This window comes from Cryptomeria japonica, chromosome 3, assembly GCF_030272615.1.
Source record: "Cryptomeria japonica chromosome 3, Sugi_1.0, whole genome shotgun sequence".
NCBI classification, from domain to species: domain Eukaryota; kingdom Viridiplantae; phylum Streptophyta; class Pinopsida; order Cupressales; family Cupressaceae; genus Cryptomeria; species Cryptomeria japonica.
The window spans coordinates 192,949,839-192,966,052 of record NC_081407.1 but is presented as its reverse complement, the minus strand read 5'-3'; the positions used below and the strand labels follow the sequence as shown (position 1 = coordinate 192,966,052).

Below are 16,214 nucleotides of genomic sequence, written 5' to 3'. Positions count from 1 at the left end.
AGGCCGACATGTTTTGTAATTATGTAATTGGTTTATTGTCTGGTAGCCGACTTGATTATTTATGGTCGAGGGTTTGTATATATATGATGTAAGATCTCATTGTAGATCATCAGGATATAGGAAAGAGATATGGATATGTAATGTGAGAATAATGTAATATCATTTAGGCATAGGATTTGGTCAATCATTAGAGATCAAATTGGGTTTATGTAAGAGGATTTAGGCATAGGATTTGGTCACACACTCCTCTCCTAGGCTCCAACCACTCCTGCAAGGATATTACCACACAAACAATTCTTATGGTTTCCCAATGCATCTACCAGGTGTCTTTAATGTATTTTCAGGTTTAAGGCTCACCAAATATGTCACCTTGGCTTCCTAACTCTTCTAGGTCTCTACTGGCACCAAAATAGGCCTAATTGCATTAGCCCTCCCTAGGCGGTTTTAGGGTCTTAATATGCAAAATTCCCAAAAAGTACTAGAGATAAATCATGTATTTGAGTACCCTTTTGGAAGTTATAGACAATACTAGAAAAGTTCATCTAGGTTATCCGTAAAAGTGGGGTTTCCAATGCTGCACTATTATGAAGGGTTTAGGCCTCACCGGTAACCTGGCAAGATGGGTCTAAAACTCTTCACCAGTCAAATCTCCTGCTCCAAAAAATTTGGGAACCTTCAAGGGAACTTAGAGGGATTTCCATTCATGTGTCACTTGGTCCTGCACCAGTCCCCATGTGCTCATAAATCACACCTTTCTTGTTGTCCTAACTCACCTACTCTCAACGGTGAGCCTAGGGCTTCATTATTTCTCCTCCTCCTTGACCTGCAACACCACACACCCTATTCTAAAGCTATGTATAGACCCTAACCTAGCATTCTTAGTGATTTCAACAGGTGCCATCAAAGAATGCCTATGTTAGAGCCATTTTCTTGTTCTTAAACCCTACTTGCAAGGGTTTTGCTCCTAGTTGCAAAGAATGGAAGAAATCTCTACAACCTAGGACAATAAAACCTACAAATCAACCTTAAAGAAGAAAAATTAAATGAACACTCAGAATTGCAATGAATTTACACCATCTAGTCCATACTAGACCGTACAAACAATGAAAATAAGAGTAAAACTGTCAAAAACCAGTGGAAACAAGGTTGCTTCACAAACCCAAAACTTACTCTTGCATTTCCAATCCTACAAACCATAAAATGAAGTGAATTTTAGCTTATATGCTCTTGTTTCAGTCGGTTCAACCAACTTTTTAACGCCTATAACAAAAAATGCAACTTTTTACAGCTTTTTGCTCCAAGATGCAATTTTGCATTCTAATGCATTTTAAGACTCCTGAAGGTCCTCAAACACCCTAGAAGACCTAAAAACACCCCAATTGATCCCTAATACATGAATTCATTTATTTAGAGTATTTTACTTGTGAACTACCTAAGCATCTCACTTCTAAGGTTGTCAGCAACCTGAACACAATTGACTCAAACCAAAACTTGGACAACTCAACCATGGCTCTACTGAGTCCTCAATGGTTATTCCATTATTAAATCACAAAGATAACATACAAAATTAAAAGAAAATAAAGCTTTCATACTTGGGAGTGTTAGGTGTCCTGCACCACTCTCCCTCTCCCTCTCCCCTTCTCTCTCTCTCTCTCTCTCTCTCTCTCTCTCTCTCTCTCTCTCTCTCTCTCTCTCTCTCTCTCTCTCTCTCTCTCTTTCTCTCTCTCTCCCACACCTTAATTACTCACTCTCTCTCTCCCCCTATACTCCTTTCTCCCCGTCTCTCTCTCCCTCTCCCTCTATCTATCCCCTTCTCCCTCTCCCTCTCCCTCTCCCTCTCTCTCTCTCTCTCTCTCCCTATCCTAAAGAAGGTATCGGATAACAGATAAATACGATATATGATACCTTTGAGAAAGGGCGCCAACTAAATTGTTGGCACCTAGATGAAAATATATAAGATCTTGGATAATATAAGATATCTGATACGTTTTTTTAATATCAAGTATAATAGATAAAATTGTACATACAACCAAATACAGTCTATAGCTATCTGTTCACTACAAAATACAAAAACATAGATATTTATCTGTTACAACATCAATCGGGAGAATATTTACACTACCCTATATAGACTAAGATTTAGATAGCCATAATAACATCTTCAAAACCAGACTATCTCAAGATAAACATGCAAAATAGATTAGTTGTTAATCCAGCATGTCCAGCCTAAGGGGCCTTCCATCCAAATGGCATTCTTTCCTTCTTGGAAGATTACTCGGATAGGGGAAAAGTTGTGTAACTAATTCAACCTCCTGTGATCATACACCTCCCTGATTGTTTTGTTTATGGTGGAAGAAAGAGGATCTTGATCCCTATTAGTCTGGTCCCAAGCACGGTTGTAAGAAAGTTCAGAGATGTACACCCGAATTTACCCCTTATCTAGCAGTCTATTGAACTTCTCTTCCGAGATCTTGATATACAACACGACCTATGAAACAACATGGTAATGGATGAGTCTTCTGAATGACTCACTAAGATCCATGTCTCTACCTTGATACTTTTTCCCATTATAACATTTCCCAAATGTACCACAAAATTTCACAAGTTAGTAAATACCAAAGTAGATTAGTATCCTTCTTCAAACCTTTGATACAACCAAGCATAACATCAATATGAGAGATACCACCTTGGAAATAAATACCAAACATATTCCAGATTTCTTTGACAAAAATACAACTAAAAAAGATATGATGAATATTCTCAATCTTCCTACACATAGGGTATAGAGACGGATTGTTATGAGTATCTTTAATATGAAGCTTTTGCAACATCAAGAGCCATTTAAAACATTTTTGCTTAGGTGATATAATAGAATGCCAGTGTAAGGAGAATATTTTATGCCATTGTTCCTTAGATTGTTGTAAATTCCAAACGCTATTCAGATGAGTAATGATATCATCACTATTAATTAAAGCATTATAAATCAATTTAGCACTAGCTCTGGGTAGGGTGAGTCCATCCACCCATGTGTAGGAAAGAGGTATGTTCTCTCTCACTACACAGGGAATAGATAAATCCATTCTACTACAGATACTTCTAATAATGGAGTAAGTTCGGCCATTGGAAGGTGAAATATTAAACTTTTGTTGGAGGGATAACCACGGGATAAGGGAACCATCCCTAATAATGTGATTGAAAGAATTAATGCCCTTAAGGGCCCATCTTTTGGACGAGCACCCCTATGTTAGAGCAAGAGGTTTAGCTTGATGTAATAGATTCCACCAAATAGATTCTTCTCCTACTATGGAGTTGTTGTTATCAGCCACCCCATTATTAGTAATCAAGTGTCTAGTCAACTCCCAATCCTTCCAGAGTGTCTGAAAGATGAGAGATCTTACTGAGGATATAGGAAACTTGTTGGCAATGAGATCAATAAAGGGTAGGTGTTTCCAGCCTTTGGCCTGTTTGGGAATAGGAAGGAAAATGTTGTTCCTAAGTAATACTTTCCAGGGTTCATCTCCTTCTAGATACCAAAAAATCCATTTAGCAGCAAGTGCAATACCCTACAGATGGAGATCTTTCAAGCCTAAGCCCCCTACGTATTTGTCCATGCAACACCATTTCCATTTAACTAAGTGCCATTTCCTTTTACCTTTACCATCCGACCATAAGAAATTCCTTATATCTTTCTAAATGTCATTAACCTGATAGTTGCTAAACAACCAGACTAAAGAGTAGTATAGAGTGTAAGAAGAGAGGATTTTTTGGTATACTTTCATTTTGACAGCAAGAGAGAGTTACATATTTTTCCATTTATTAAGCTTGTGATGAACTTTTTCTTTGATCCATATCCACATTCCCTTTATGTTGGGGTTGATTGCAAAGGGGATGACCAGGTACCTAACCTTCTTAGATGGGTCACCCCATTGAAACTTGTATTTTGATAGCCAACTGGGGGGGCATCCTCCCACCCTAATAGCATAGATTTGGGAGATGAGACTTTAGCTCCAGAAGCCTCATAGAAGATACTCAACTTGTGTAGCAAGGCTTTGAAATTTTCTTCCTCAAGTTGTAGGAAAAAAGCAGTATCATCCACAAATTGGGCATTAGTCAAATCCATGTCATTGGGGAGGGAGATACCTCACACTGGGAGAGAGAGGGAATCATATTTGAGTAGATAAACCGGGGCATCTGCGACAATAACAAAGAGAGCAGGAGCAAGAGGGCATCCTTGCCTAATAGATCTACTAAGGGGGAACTCTTTAGACTGGGAACCATTGGTATAAATTTGGGCAGAGGCATCTTTTAACAAGACCTCAACCATCCTGCAGATCTCTTTAGGAATCCCGAAAGCATCAAGCATCATCATTAGAAAATTACATTTTACCGTTTCGTAGGATTTCTCAAAGTCAATGAGAAACATATCTGCTTTCTCTCTGGAGATTTTAGACCTGTCCATGGCCTCCCAGCTTGTAATCAAACTTTTCAGGATATATCTTCCTTTTATAAAGTCGGTTTGGGTGTTGCTCACCACCTTGAGGAGGATTAATTCAAGTCTAGAACCAAGTATTTTGGTGAGAACTTTGTTAGAGACATTGAGAAGGGCGATTGGACTCCAGTTCTTAACAAGTGTCTTATCACCATCTTTAAGGATAATTTTAATCACACCGTTATTGATTTCCTGTCCTAGGGAACTAGATTTGATTGCTTCTTGATTTACTTGTAATAGGTCCTCTGAGATCCACTCGCAATTGGCCTTATAGAACTCGGTAGGGAGCCCATCTGGCTCAGGGGCCTTGTAATTTTTTAATCCCATAATGATCTTTCTGACCTCTTCAATGCTAATAGGCTTATTGAAGGCATCAACATCAATTACAGATATCTTATTAGGGATAAGCTTCTGCATTGTTCAAGAGCCTTAGTAGATCGATTGGAGTTCCATTTTGAAGCGAATAACGACTTGTAGTATCTACGAAAAGCATTTTGGATATCTACTCGATCGATCATCTCAATGCCCCCTTCCTAGATCTTGTCTATTCTCTCCTTTAACTCTTTTTGCCTCAACATACTAAAAAAAAAACTTAGAGCCTTTATCACCATATTGTAGCCAATTGATCCTGGCACGGATCCTTGCCCCGTGAGCTTTCCTATGTTGAATATTCCTAAATTTGTACCTAGTGGAAGAGAGGGATAAAGAAACATCAACATTATGAGGGTCCACTTGAACCCACGCTTCTTGGTTGAGAAGGAGGTCTATAAGAAGTCTTTCCTCTAATCTGTTATCCTTAGCAAATTTAGTACCAATGGTCTGACAAAGAGCTCTCTAGCTCCCTACATTCCTTATCCATTTGCAGATAGGAGACTGTGCTCTAAAGTTCCAATTGTTTATCTGTCTAGATATGTATAAATCATCTCGAATGTCTTGATTCTCTAGTAGTTTGACATTGAGTAGAAAGTGGTTAGTCCTTCTAGGAGGGGGGGTTGGAGTTGATCGTAATGTGAGCCAGAACATGATGATGGTCCGAGAGTGTGAATGGGATTACTTTGATCACACATTCGAAAGGGTCCTGGTTGAAAGAGCAGGTTGAGCGAGATGTTTTTAAAATGTTCCAGGGCTAAGGTATCAGGATTACTAGGTACCTGATTACTAGCCTTGGGTTTGTCTTTAATAACTTAAATGCACACAACCTCATGGTCACAGACAATAGGATGAGAGTCAGGCATAGGGTAAGAGATTGTATCTCTATCTGATTCGAGAAGTAGTTGGTCTACATTCTTACTACCCGAATTGGGTGCACCATTAGGAGAGAAATCAATACTCCACTTATTGCCAGAGATAGATAACATGCTAGTTGTTTGGTCGTTGTTCAGACTAGCATCTGTGATAGTTTTATTTTTCAAAATCCTTAACCATAGATTTGATAGAGGAAGAACCATGCGTGGGAGACTGACGTGAGGCATCAATCGACATGGGCCAAGGGGGATTCTTTAATTTGTCTAAGACAATTTTTTGTGCATTCTTTATCCACATCTTCCTCGTCTTGGGGGGGACGACAAAATCATCCTTTAACTAGGTCAATGAAGTTTTGAGAGAAGAGTGCGGAGGGGGATCCACAGTGAATCTTACGAGGACCATATTATCATCGAACGTAGGGGGAGGGGATGACGGCTTGGCCATAGCCTCCGCCATTGCTATCTTGAGTTCATTGATTTTATCAAGAATAAGGGCCTGCACTGAAAAATGATTATCTGGGGCCGAATTAACAGGGTTAGGGATAGCACCATTTTTGGGGCGAGAAACAGGTTTCCGTTTGCCCAAGATAGGGCAGTTTCGATGCAGGTGGCCCTCGCGTCTGCATAAAAAACATGTGTTTATCCCACCAAGGATTTCTATCTCACATGAAATGAGGTCACCATCCAAATCAATAATAATGGACCTTGGTAAATCCTTACCACGGTCGATTGTGATAAGCACCCGAGCGTCCAAGTGCGGAACCAAAGAATGCGAGTGATCAACCCTAATGGTCCTACCAATTGACTTGAGAATTTACGGGATTAAACGCCATAGCAATGAGGGATATTATTTATAATAACCCATCTAGGGATGGATAGGGCCAGGACTTCATCGCTAACTGGAGTCCATCGACCAAAATTATTTGCTAACAACTTGAGCCTCAGATTTAACATCTTTAAAAAGGATAACATATAAACCTTTTTGAATCATTTTGCAAAAAGAGAAATGCAAACCTAATTTATTTACCCATATATTTTTAAGCCAATCATTCATGAAATTGCGGGTGGGACAATTGGAAAGGTCCATGAGCGCAAAGAAAACTGCTATATCCTTAAGTCTAGCTTTTTCTTGATTAATGGCATCAAGCATAGAATAATTGGGAGAAATGGTAAGACAGGCACAGGGTGAGGCAGGGAACTTACCTTCTTCTCTGGAGAGCCCATCCCTACCTGCAGACAAACTGGAAACCCTAACATCAAACTTGGTGAGGTTTGAGATGGGTGTCGAGTCGTTATCAATAAGAGCCACCTTGAAGGACCTATGCAGAACTGGCCCCTTGGGTCGAATGCCACCACTAGAATTGCACGACATAAGTGCTCGAGTGAGCAGGAGGGGGAAGCATTGATGGGCAAATTTGCCCTTCAGACAAAGCTGGACAACTCCCGACGAGACCAAGAGTAAATGCTAAGAAAAGAAGACAAAAACAAGAGGGAAGGCGAACTTACCTACATGGAGGAGTCCACCTGCACTCCTCCACGAGTGACATTGAAGACCCTTAATGTCACACCAAACCCTAGGCCGACGCAAAGTTGCAGAGCCCCATCTATCACCATATTTGATACGTTTTATTATTATTATATTATAATATTAATATATAATATATATTGTATATTAATATTATAATATATTATATAAAATATAATATACTATAAATTATATTTATATAAAAAATAATTTAAAAAAATGGATATCTGTTACCTCTGAAAAAATCTGTAGCCTAGGTATTTGCCTTAGGATTGCTTTGGAATTTGGCTAGGACATGCCAAACTTGGAAAGTAGCTAGAAAAACCTGTTTAGGAGTTTCCCTTACTTTTTTAGACTTTGCCCTAGTGCTTGACAAATTTTTTTAAGCCAAAATTAATGAAATGAAAAGGGATCACATTCTATGCTTCACATACTATAGGATTTAAAAAATAGAATTGAATTTCATAAAGTTTTGACCAAGTTATGGTGGTCAAACATAGGAGTTTTTATAGTTTTTAAAAATTGTAATAAAGAATTCATAATTAATTATTTATTTTTAAAAAAAAGAGAAAATATGTGTCACATCTGGAAACGATTCTTCTACTTATATCTAAAATCTTATAAATTTTTTTTTTTGATTTGATTGTGGTTAGGATGGTCAAGCAGGCACCTACTTCTTATCTTTTTCTTTAAATTTTAGTACTACTGCATTGAAATTTCAAATTTTCGTTAAATATTTTTTTGAGAAAATGACTAATAGCTTAGAAACTACATTCAATTTTCTACATATTCTATTCTTACAAATTTTTGAAATAATTTTGATAAATTATTCAAATTTTTAAGTCAAGTTGCCTAACTCTATTTTTTTAAATTTTCATTGCCACTTAAGGGCTTGTTTAGCCCACCATGATCCTACACATACCCTCTTCAATTTTATTTTGAAATGTTACTATGCAAAATGACTATTAATTGAGTACCTTTTGTTGGGATAATGTGTTGTACACCTTGCATAATATTTGTAATGTTTTATTATTTTATTATGTGCATGTTGTACCTAGGTGAACCTAGATGGGCATGCATCATGTGAAATTCACATATCTATGCCATTTCTCATTTAGTTTTGGGTACTTTTTCATATCCCATCCATCTACTCATTGCACATTTTAGAGTTATTTTCTTATATATTATCTTTCTATATATAATTTTAATTACTAATGCACATATTAATATTTACACATTATCCAAGTTGATTTATCCTTTTATATGCCATAGTTAAGTCTAGGGTTATAGGATTGACTTTGTAGTTAAATTATGGCTACCAATTTGATGAATTAAAAAATAGATTAAATCTTACAAATTATTTCCCTCCAAGGACTAAGAACACTTATGCATGATTTATTGTTGGATCCTTATTTTTAACGGCATTCAATGAATTAGCTTTGATCATCAAATAATCATCTCCAAATCTTGAATTAATCCACATATCATTTTTTTCACACTTTAATATATCAAATTTTGTTAGTTACTAAAACAAATCTATAGGTGTAAAGATATATATGTGGTTCAGACTTGACCAAGATTCCAAACTTGACTCTAAATATTCAAAATAAAATATTTTGATTAAAAGATAAATGATGTTCTAGATACTCCAACCATGATTAGTCATACTATTACTATCACAATGTCTTGATTTATTGATTCTCAAACAATACCCATTTGAAATTTGACATAGATCGTTAGAATCTCCTACATCCAATTGAACTATAAGAATGTCCCATGAGAATTAATCATCTCAAAACATGTCATATTTAGTCTCTAGATCAATACTTGAATAATTAATTATTATGAAGCTAAACATATTTATTTCATTTATACTTTCCTAGAATAACATGCCTAAATTGTTTTATATTTTGATACACAATTAAATTTAATTCATCAATCTAATTCATCAATCTAAATTAATATTTGAATATCTAATTACATTTAATTACCAGTCTAAATTAATTTATTACTGATCTATATTATTAAATAAATCTAAACTACTAAATTTATTTTACAATTAGTTTATTTAAATATTAAAGACACAAAAAAAAGTGTAAATTGCTATTCATTTTCAAAATCCACAAGATTGATAGGCTCTTTTTTCAAATTGAATAAAGGATAAAATTACATACATAAAATATTAGAAATTGAAGACTTTGGCAAAACAAGGATGACCAAAGCTTTTGAACAGCTGACAGTCAAAGTAAGTAAATCAGACTTACCAATGCTTTTTACTTTGTTTTTCCTTCACCGCGTCATATGCTGGCAGCTTTTATATAATCTATCAATAATCCTTTGCAATATAATTAAAGCTTGCCCTTTTTCCCTTTCATTCACCCTGACCCGAAACCCCTTCTCTATTGGGACGCTTATCAGCCTAACATCATTGCTATACGGAGTTTGTAAAACTGTAATCATCAATTCACTTCCAACTGGCAAGGGATGCAAATACGTGATTTCAGATTGAAATTCTATGTAAGGATTACTACCAGACCTTACAAGAAGAGCATGTATAGAGAATTCACCAAATGAGCTTTTCATTTGTAGGGAATACTCTCCTTTCTCAATCTCAATGACTGTTTGGCTGTCGATCACATCAGAAAACAGATTTTCATTCAACTTGAACAATGCTGTATCCACTGCCATCCAATGCTGTTATAGCGGCATGCCCTCTATGTAGCGGCCACTGAAACATTTAGAATATCAACATAAAGAGGATGGACGTTAAATAATTGATACAAATATTACAAACGTAAAACACATAAATTTTTACAACACGACTTTAAAATAGAAACATCTTTATTTTCTTCAATAGAAAATTAACTATTGACAATAGATAAATTTTGTTTTCCACTCAAAATCAATTGTTTGTGTTGAGAAAAAGTAGTATTACCGGTTCTTCAAGGCAATTCAGTACCCATGCGTATGCATCCCCACGCTCGTCAATTTCCGCTCTTCCACCCCACCTACGCTCTGCAGCTGGTGGCATCCTAATTTTTAAATCCCGAAATCTAACTTTTAACATTTGAACCCCTGTTGGAGAAGATATTGTTTTCAGTTTGGGACAACTCCACACTTCAAGAGACTTAAGCCCTGCTAGTGAAGATAACTCTGATATTGTTTTCAATTTGTCACACTTCGACACTGCAAGAGACTGAAGCCCTGTTAGAGAAGATAACCCTGATATTGTTTCCAATTTGGGGCATTTCCACATGTCAAGAGTATTCAGTCTCTCTAGCTGCTCTAAGAGCACTTCTTTTAGATTATACATGCTTTTAACTACCAATGATTGAAGTCTGGGATAATCTCTCCACTAATTAGCAACTTTGAAATATTATGTAATTTGTGGAAGTATATGGTTTCAAGGCTGTTCATGCGGTTGCTTGTAGAAGAAACCAAATTAGTTGAATCTCTACCTTTGCTCAGATCCAAAATCCCACCGAAGGAGACGCCGTACGCATTCTCCAATGACAATGATCTAAGATTGCTAAGTTGTATAAGTGATTGCGCGAAGGATGCTAAATCTGTCTTGTGGAAGGAACTGCCTATGTATAATTCTTCCAAATGATGGAACATTGCTATTAAATCAGGAAGCTTTTTCAACGACGGAGAGTACCAAATCTTTAGCACTTTCAACTCGAAACTGGCCTGGCATTCACAATTAATCTCAAATAATGAATTAGTTCTCTGTAGCAAACAATCTTTGCTAAACAAGTATTCTGAAATGTATACTCTGTCGTTAAGGGAGAATTAACCTCCAACAAAGAATAGCGAAATACCTGGGTATTGGTCTGCAACTGCTTCTGAAAATTGCTCCACAAATCTTTCGCGTTGTTAACAGACAAAATGTGCAATTTTCGCAGAGGAATCCAGGAAAGAATGCATTCTAATTCGCCACCAAGGTAATGGCGGTTATCTATGTCAAGCAACAGGAGGTCAGTCTCAACAGAGTCATTTAAACCACCTATAAAATAAGTAATTTTCCTCCCAAGGGACAAATCCACGAACGAATGGAAACACCTGCCCTTTGTTTCTGTCAGGATGTGTTGAAATCCTTTTTCTTCCTACACATAAGGATCAGGGTTAAGGGTTAAAGTGTGTGGTTAGGTGAGAAAAAATAATAAAAACACATAAATTGAAATATTTTTTTAAAAGCTTTCTATAGTTTTAATTTCAAAGATTGTAAAGAAGCACACCATAGATCTAAGGATGTCTGGTTTCCACAGCCGAGGAGGGCCAAAGCCATCTGCCATTTGTCTTCCCAGATCGCGGAGGTGATCATGCATTTCGAAGTGTGGATAGGATCCCCATAACCCTTCCTTAACCAGTTCAACCAGGCACTTATCTTGCAGGGTTTTAACTGCATGCTCAGCACTCCAACCTGATGCTTTCCAGATTGTTATAACATCACTCATCAAATCAACTCGTTCTTTCTTATTGAAGAAACAAGCTATGTCTATAAATATATGTTTCTCCTCTCTGTCTAGACCATCAAAGCTAATTTTAAGTCTTTGCATTACATCCTTAGACTGGATTTTCCTTACTTTTTCCAATTCTAACCCCAATAATGTTCATTCCTTCGATAAACATGGGCACCCAGAACTTCGAGTGAGAGAGGTAAACCTCCACAGAATTCCACGAACTTCTCAACCAATTTTTCATATGCAATGGGTGGATCCTGTCCACGGAAAGCATGTCTACAGAAGAGAATTTAAGCATGATCCTTGTCCATTTCCTTCATCTTATACTGGATATCTGCATCCCTTAACACACTCTGGTCGCGGGTTGTAATAATTACCAGACTACCAGAGTTCAGCATACCTTCAGGTAAAAGGGCATCTAACTGGTTCTCACGATCTATATCATCTAGAATTATAAGGAAATGCAAATGTCTTGCCCTTCCCAGATGATACTTCAGCTTTCCGATTCCATCATGCACACTTCTAATCTTTAGTTCTTTTATCTCTTGATCTTTAGGGAAAAGATCTTCTAAGAGCTGACTTTGCAAGCAGTGCATTCACCCTTGGCATGTGATTCTCTCACATCAGAGAGAAAGCATGATGCATGGTAACCTGAATTCCTCCTGTTATACAATTCTTTTGCTAGGGTAGACTTGCCAACCCCACCTAGACCAAAGATCCCTATTATGGTGACCTTGTCCCTCACTGTCTCTGTCTTTGAACAAGACCTTTCAAAATCTTGGACGAGTTTAGCAAGTTCAACCGGATATTTTGCAACATCTAATGCTATACTATTTTTCTTTTCTTGCACTACTTGTATCACACGAGACACAATTTTCTCACACAAATTGCTGCAATTCAAAACCGAGAAGCTCTTGAGAAAGTCATCATACTACACAAATTGCTGCAATTCAAAACCGAGAAGCTCTTGAGAAAGTCATCATACTACACAAATTGCTGCAATTCAAAACCGAGAAGCTCTTGAGAAAGTCATCATACTAAGGTAAAATGAATGTAATGTACTGCGAAAAGTAAACACATGAATGAATCGTAATCAGTACAAAACAAATGGTAGTAATCTTACTCTTGATACTGGCTAAGTTCATAACCAGATATATTTGAAGCAGATTCAAGGGAGCTTTTCCATTTATGAAGCTTATCAAGATTCCTGCCTTGGCTTTGATAATAAAAAAATGCTGCAGCATACTGTGAATTCTTGTTCTCGATGTACCGTAGCTCCCATGGCTTGACATCGTAGAAGACAGGAATAAACAGGGCATCAGTTTGTTGTAGCATAAGAACCAGCTCGTCCAAACACCATGAAGATTCTGCATACCCTTTTGAAAAAATGGCTATTTGGACAACAGATGAGCATATGGCATTGTGAATGGCAGATGGAATAGAGTCTCCCCCTTTTATCTCTTCACGGTCTAGAAATGCCTGGCACCTTCTTTCCTGAAGAAGGTCATACAGTTGTTTAGCAAGCGTTTCTTTGACATCAGGGCCTCGGTGGCTGATGAATACATCATACAGTTTAGCAGATACAATCGATCTTGCCACAGGAGAGGAGGAAGAGGAAGCCATTAATGGAGGACTAGAACTGCAAAAATGTATGAAACTCTCAAAAGCAGAGTGGGTTGGATTTGATTAAAGGATACAATAACAAAGGGATACCGTCACCCACCAAGGAGGTTTATTTCTGTCCACTACATAATGGATGAAGAAGAAGAGAGAATATTGTGGGGCCAATCGCAAAAGAATTAATTCTTTGAAAGCAAAGGAAAATCAATAGCAATGGGATTAGAGAGGCGTGCATCACAGCAGCATCTTGGCATTTAAAAAAGGAAATATGTCTCCAATAATTCACGCATTTCAGCAAAACCAATTTTCTTCTTTTTGCAGTGTTTGCTTTAGAGAATAATATTAAACATTCACGGTAGAGCAAAATCTTTTATTCACCTTAACTTTGTAGTATGGACGGTGAAAATTTAAAAAACAAAATGTTCTTACCATAATAGTAATGTTGAAATTTATATATTTGTATTAATAATTTTTAATTTAATTTTACATTCACTTAATTTTTCTTGTGTAATTAGAATATTTTATGTAATAATAATAATGGTGAATTTATATATTAATAAAATTTAGATCTAATTTTATATTTATTTTATGGAGAACATTTTGATACATTAATATATTGGAAATGACACATATTTATGTAAAGTCTAGTTTCTTGTCTTATGCTATTGTAATATTGAAAATTATACACTTTCAATTTTATCTTGTGTTTTACACTTGTTTTGGAGTCCATCTACATTGTGTGCTTCTAGACCCATTTTAATCCTTGCATTAGCTTTTTTTCCTTTCTATGGTGCAAAGACCTTGTCTTCCCAAGCTTCTTTTTATCAAGCTAATATTGCTTGTATCTTAATATTATATTTCTAGTGTTTAGTCATTTTCAAAGCTCAAGGTGTCTAGAGATTACCATTTTCTCACTTGTCCACAATACACTAACATCCCAACATGTTTTCTTATTCAATAATTGTTAATGTTCCACCACCTATGACCTACATAAGTTGACGGTAATAGCTCGAAATAAATTATAATTGGTTACCAACCTATTCTCCTTCTATTACCCCATTCCATCAGAAGAGACTAAAAAATAAATTTATGCTAAACTCAAGATAAACTTTGTTTTAATATCTAGTATTTCATGCCTCTTAATTGATAAAAATGAATAAAAAATCCATGAAGATTATAATACCCTTGTTTTAGCCATCATGTTTAATCATGTCAAGAAAATTGATTTATAAAAGTAATGTGTATTCGTTTTGACTTAATAAATGAAGGAAGGAATTTTAATGATGTCCATGAGACCAAGTGGTCTAAGGAACCAAGTGTCATAAAATTAACCCATTTTCAAATTCCTTTTGATGTCTACACTTCTATCATGAATCTTGACCAAAAAGCTTGCTATCTTGTGAAGCCTTGCCTCCTTAAATAGTTCTTCAAGATTGCTCACCTTCAAATTATTTTTGAATTAATTATTGATATCCTCATATGTTGCACAATAAATGATGAAGTGTCGTCCAGTTCCAACCACTCTTTTGCTAAAATATATGCTAGTTATTTATTCCAACTCTTCCTTGGAGGTTTTCCATCTACTCGTTTCATGACATTTAAAATGATGAGAATTGATCCTCAAATGTGTTATTTAAATTTTAGCCTTTCCCTTAATTGCAACCCTCAAATAGGCTTTTTCATCATGCTTCCATGCAAGGTTGAATTCTTTGACTTAGTGTGTTTTCTTAGCCCAACCAATTTGTTTAGTCTAGATGACATACCTGAACCAAATTTTTTATCTCCTCTTTAGTGTTAGGACATTATTGCCAATCAATATCCCATTCGTCCATCCAATTATTATTTTCCTTTGTCCAAGTCTTCTTCCTATAGTTTACTTCCTCCTTGATAACCATTTTGGGCTAGCGATTCTTATACATGTTTTCAACCTTTTTTAAGTAGCTTAACAAATGGATTATCATTGATACATTAATTAGAAACACACTAGCCTCAGGTAAAACAATTTCATAAGGGATTCTTGATTTGAATTTGAGGCTACTAGTGATCTAATGTTTTTTAATTATTTCTATCTCCACTTGTAGTATGACATGCTATTTCCCCAAAGTTCACAATCATAGAGGATAATTCTAAGCACAACCAATAAATTGAAAAGGGTTTTTATGGCATTTCAGTTACATATCTCCCAACTAAGCATGTTGTGAAAACCAGTACCATGTACTTGTATTGTTCCACTATCTTCAAATAACTTCTCTTAAAGATAGAGTTAACCTATTGATTCTTCCTTTGCGATGAAAAGATCATGAATTTGGTCTTGAGGGTGTTTAATTACATCCCAAAATATTGGCAAAAGAGATCTAAAGCCATCAAATATTCTCTCAACCCATGAGAAGATTTTGCAGTCAAGGTAAGATTATTCACATATAAAGGGGCTTCACAATGTAGCCCACTAGCTAGATACCCTTTGCAATGGTGATGTTTTACCATTCTTCTAGCTTAACAATATATAAACCAAACAAAATAGGGGAAATAGGAGACCTTTATTTGACCTCAATGCCACTACTAAAGAAAATTTAAAATACCCTTTTTAGTTTTGATTTTAGCTCTAACTTTCTCTTAAAGCTTATGGATAGTCGCTCTATGCTCATTTGGAATGTCAAGTTCTTGCATTGTACTCAAAAGCTTGTCATTAAGAATAGTGTCAAAAAACTTTTCAAAATCAACAAAGAAAAAAAAAGGCCTCACCACCTTGGGGGTCCCAAACCTTATCAATGAAGTGCCTAAGCATGATGCAATGATCAATGATAGAGTGCTTTCGCCTAAAAATAATCTAAAACCGAAGGAGAGAGAGAGAGAGAGAGAGAGAGAGAGAGAGA

At 36.2% G+C, this 16,214-nt stretch overlaps 2 protein-coding genes across 2 annotated transcripts; both read right to left on the bottom strand.

Moving 5' to 3' along the window:
- Nucleotides 1-9,368: 9,368 nt before the first annotated feature.
- On the bottom strand, nt 9,369-13,407 carry LOC131037381 (disease resistance protein RPP2B-like). The gene is made up of 5 exons (XM_059218152.1): nt 12,845-13,407; nt 11,497-12,611; nt 11,080-11,364; nt 10,194-10,948; nt 9,369-9,986 (listed from the first exon to the last, which is right to left on the bottom strand). The coding sequence occupies exons 2-4, from the start codon at nt 11,815-11,817 to the stop codon at nt 10,580-10,582; spliced, it is 975 nt and encodes a 324-aa protein (XP_059074135.1). The 5' UTR covers nt 11,818-12,611; nt 12,845-13,407; the 3' UTR covers nt 9,369-9,986; nt 10,194-10,579.
- Nucleotides 11,856-13,344, bottom strand: LOC131037334 (disease resistance protein Roq1-like). Its single transcript, XM_057969450.2, has 4 exons — nt 12,845-13,344; nt 12,455-12,611; nt 12,099-12,296; nt 11,856-11,978 (listed from the first exon to the last, which is right to left on the bottom strand). The coding sequence occupies exons 1-4, from the start codon at nt 13,342-13,344 to the stop codon at nt 11,856-11,858; spliced, it is 978 nt and encodes a 325-aa protein (XP_057825433.2).
- Nucleotides 13,408-16,214: the final 2,807 nt, after the last annotated feature.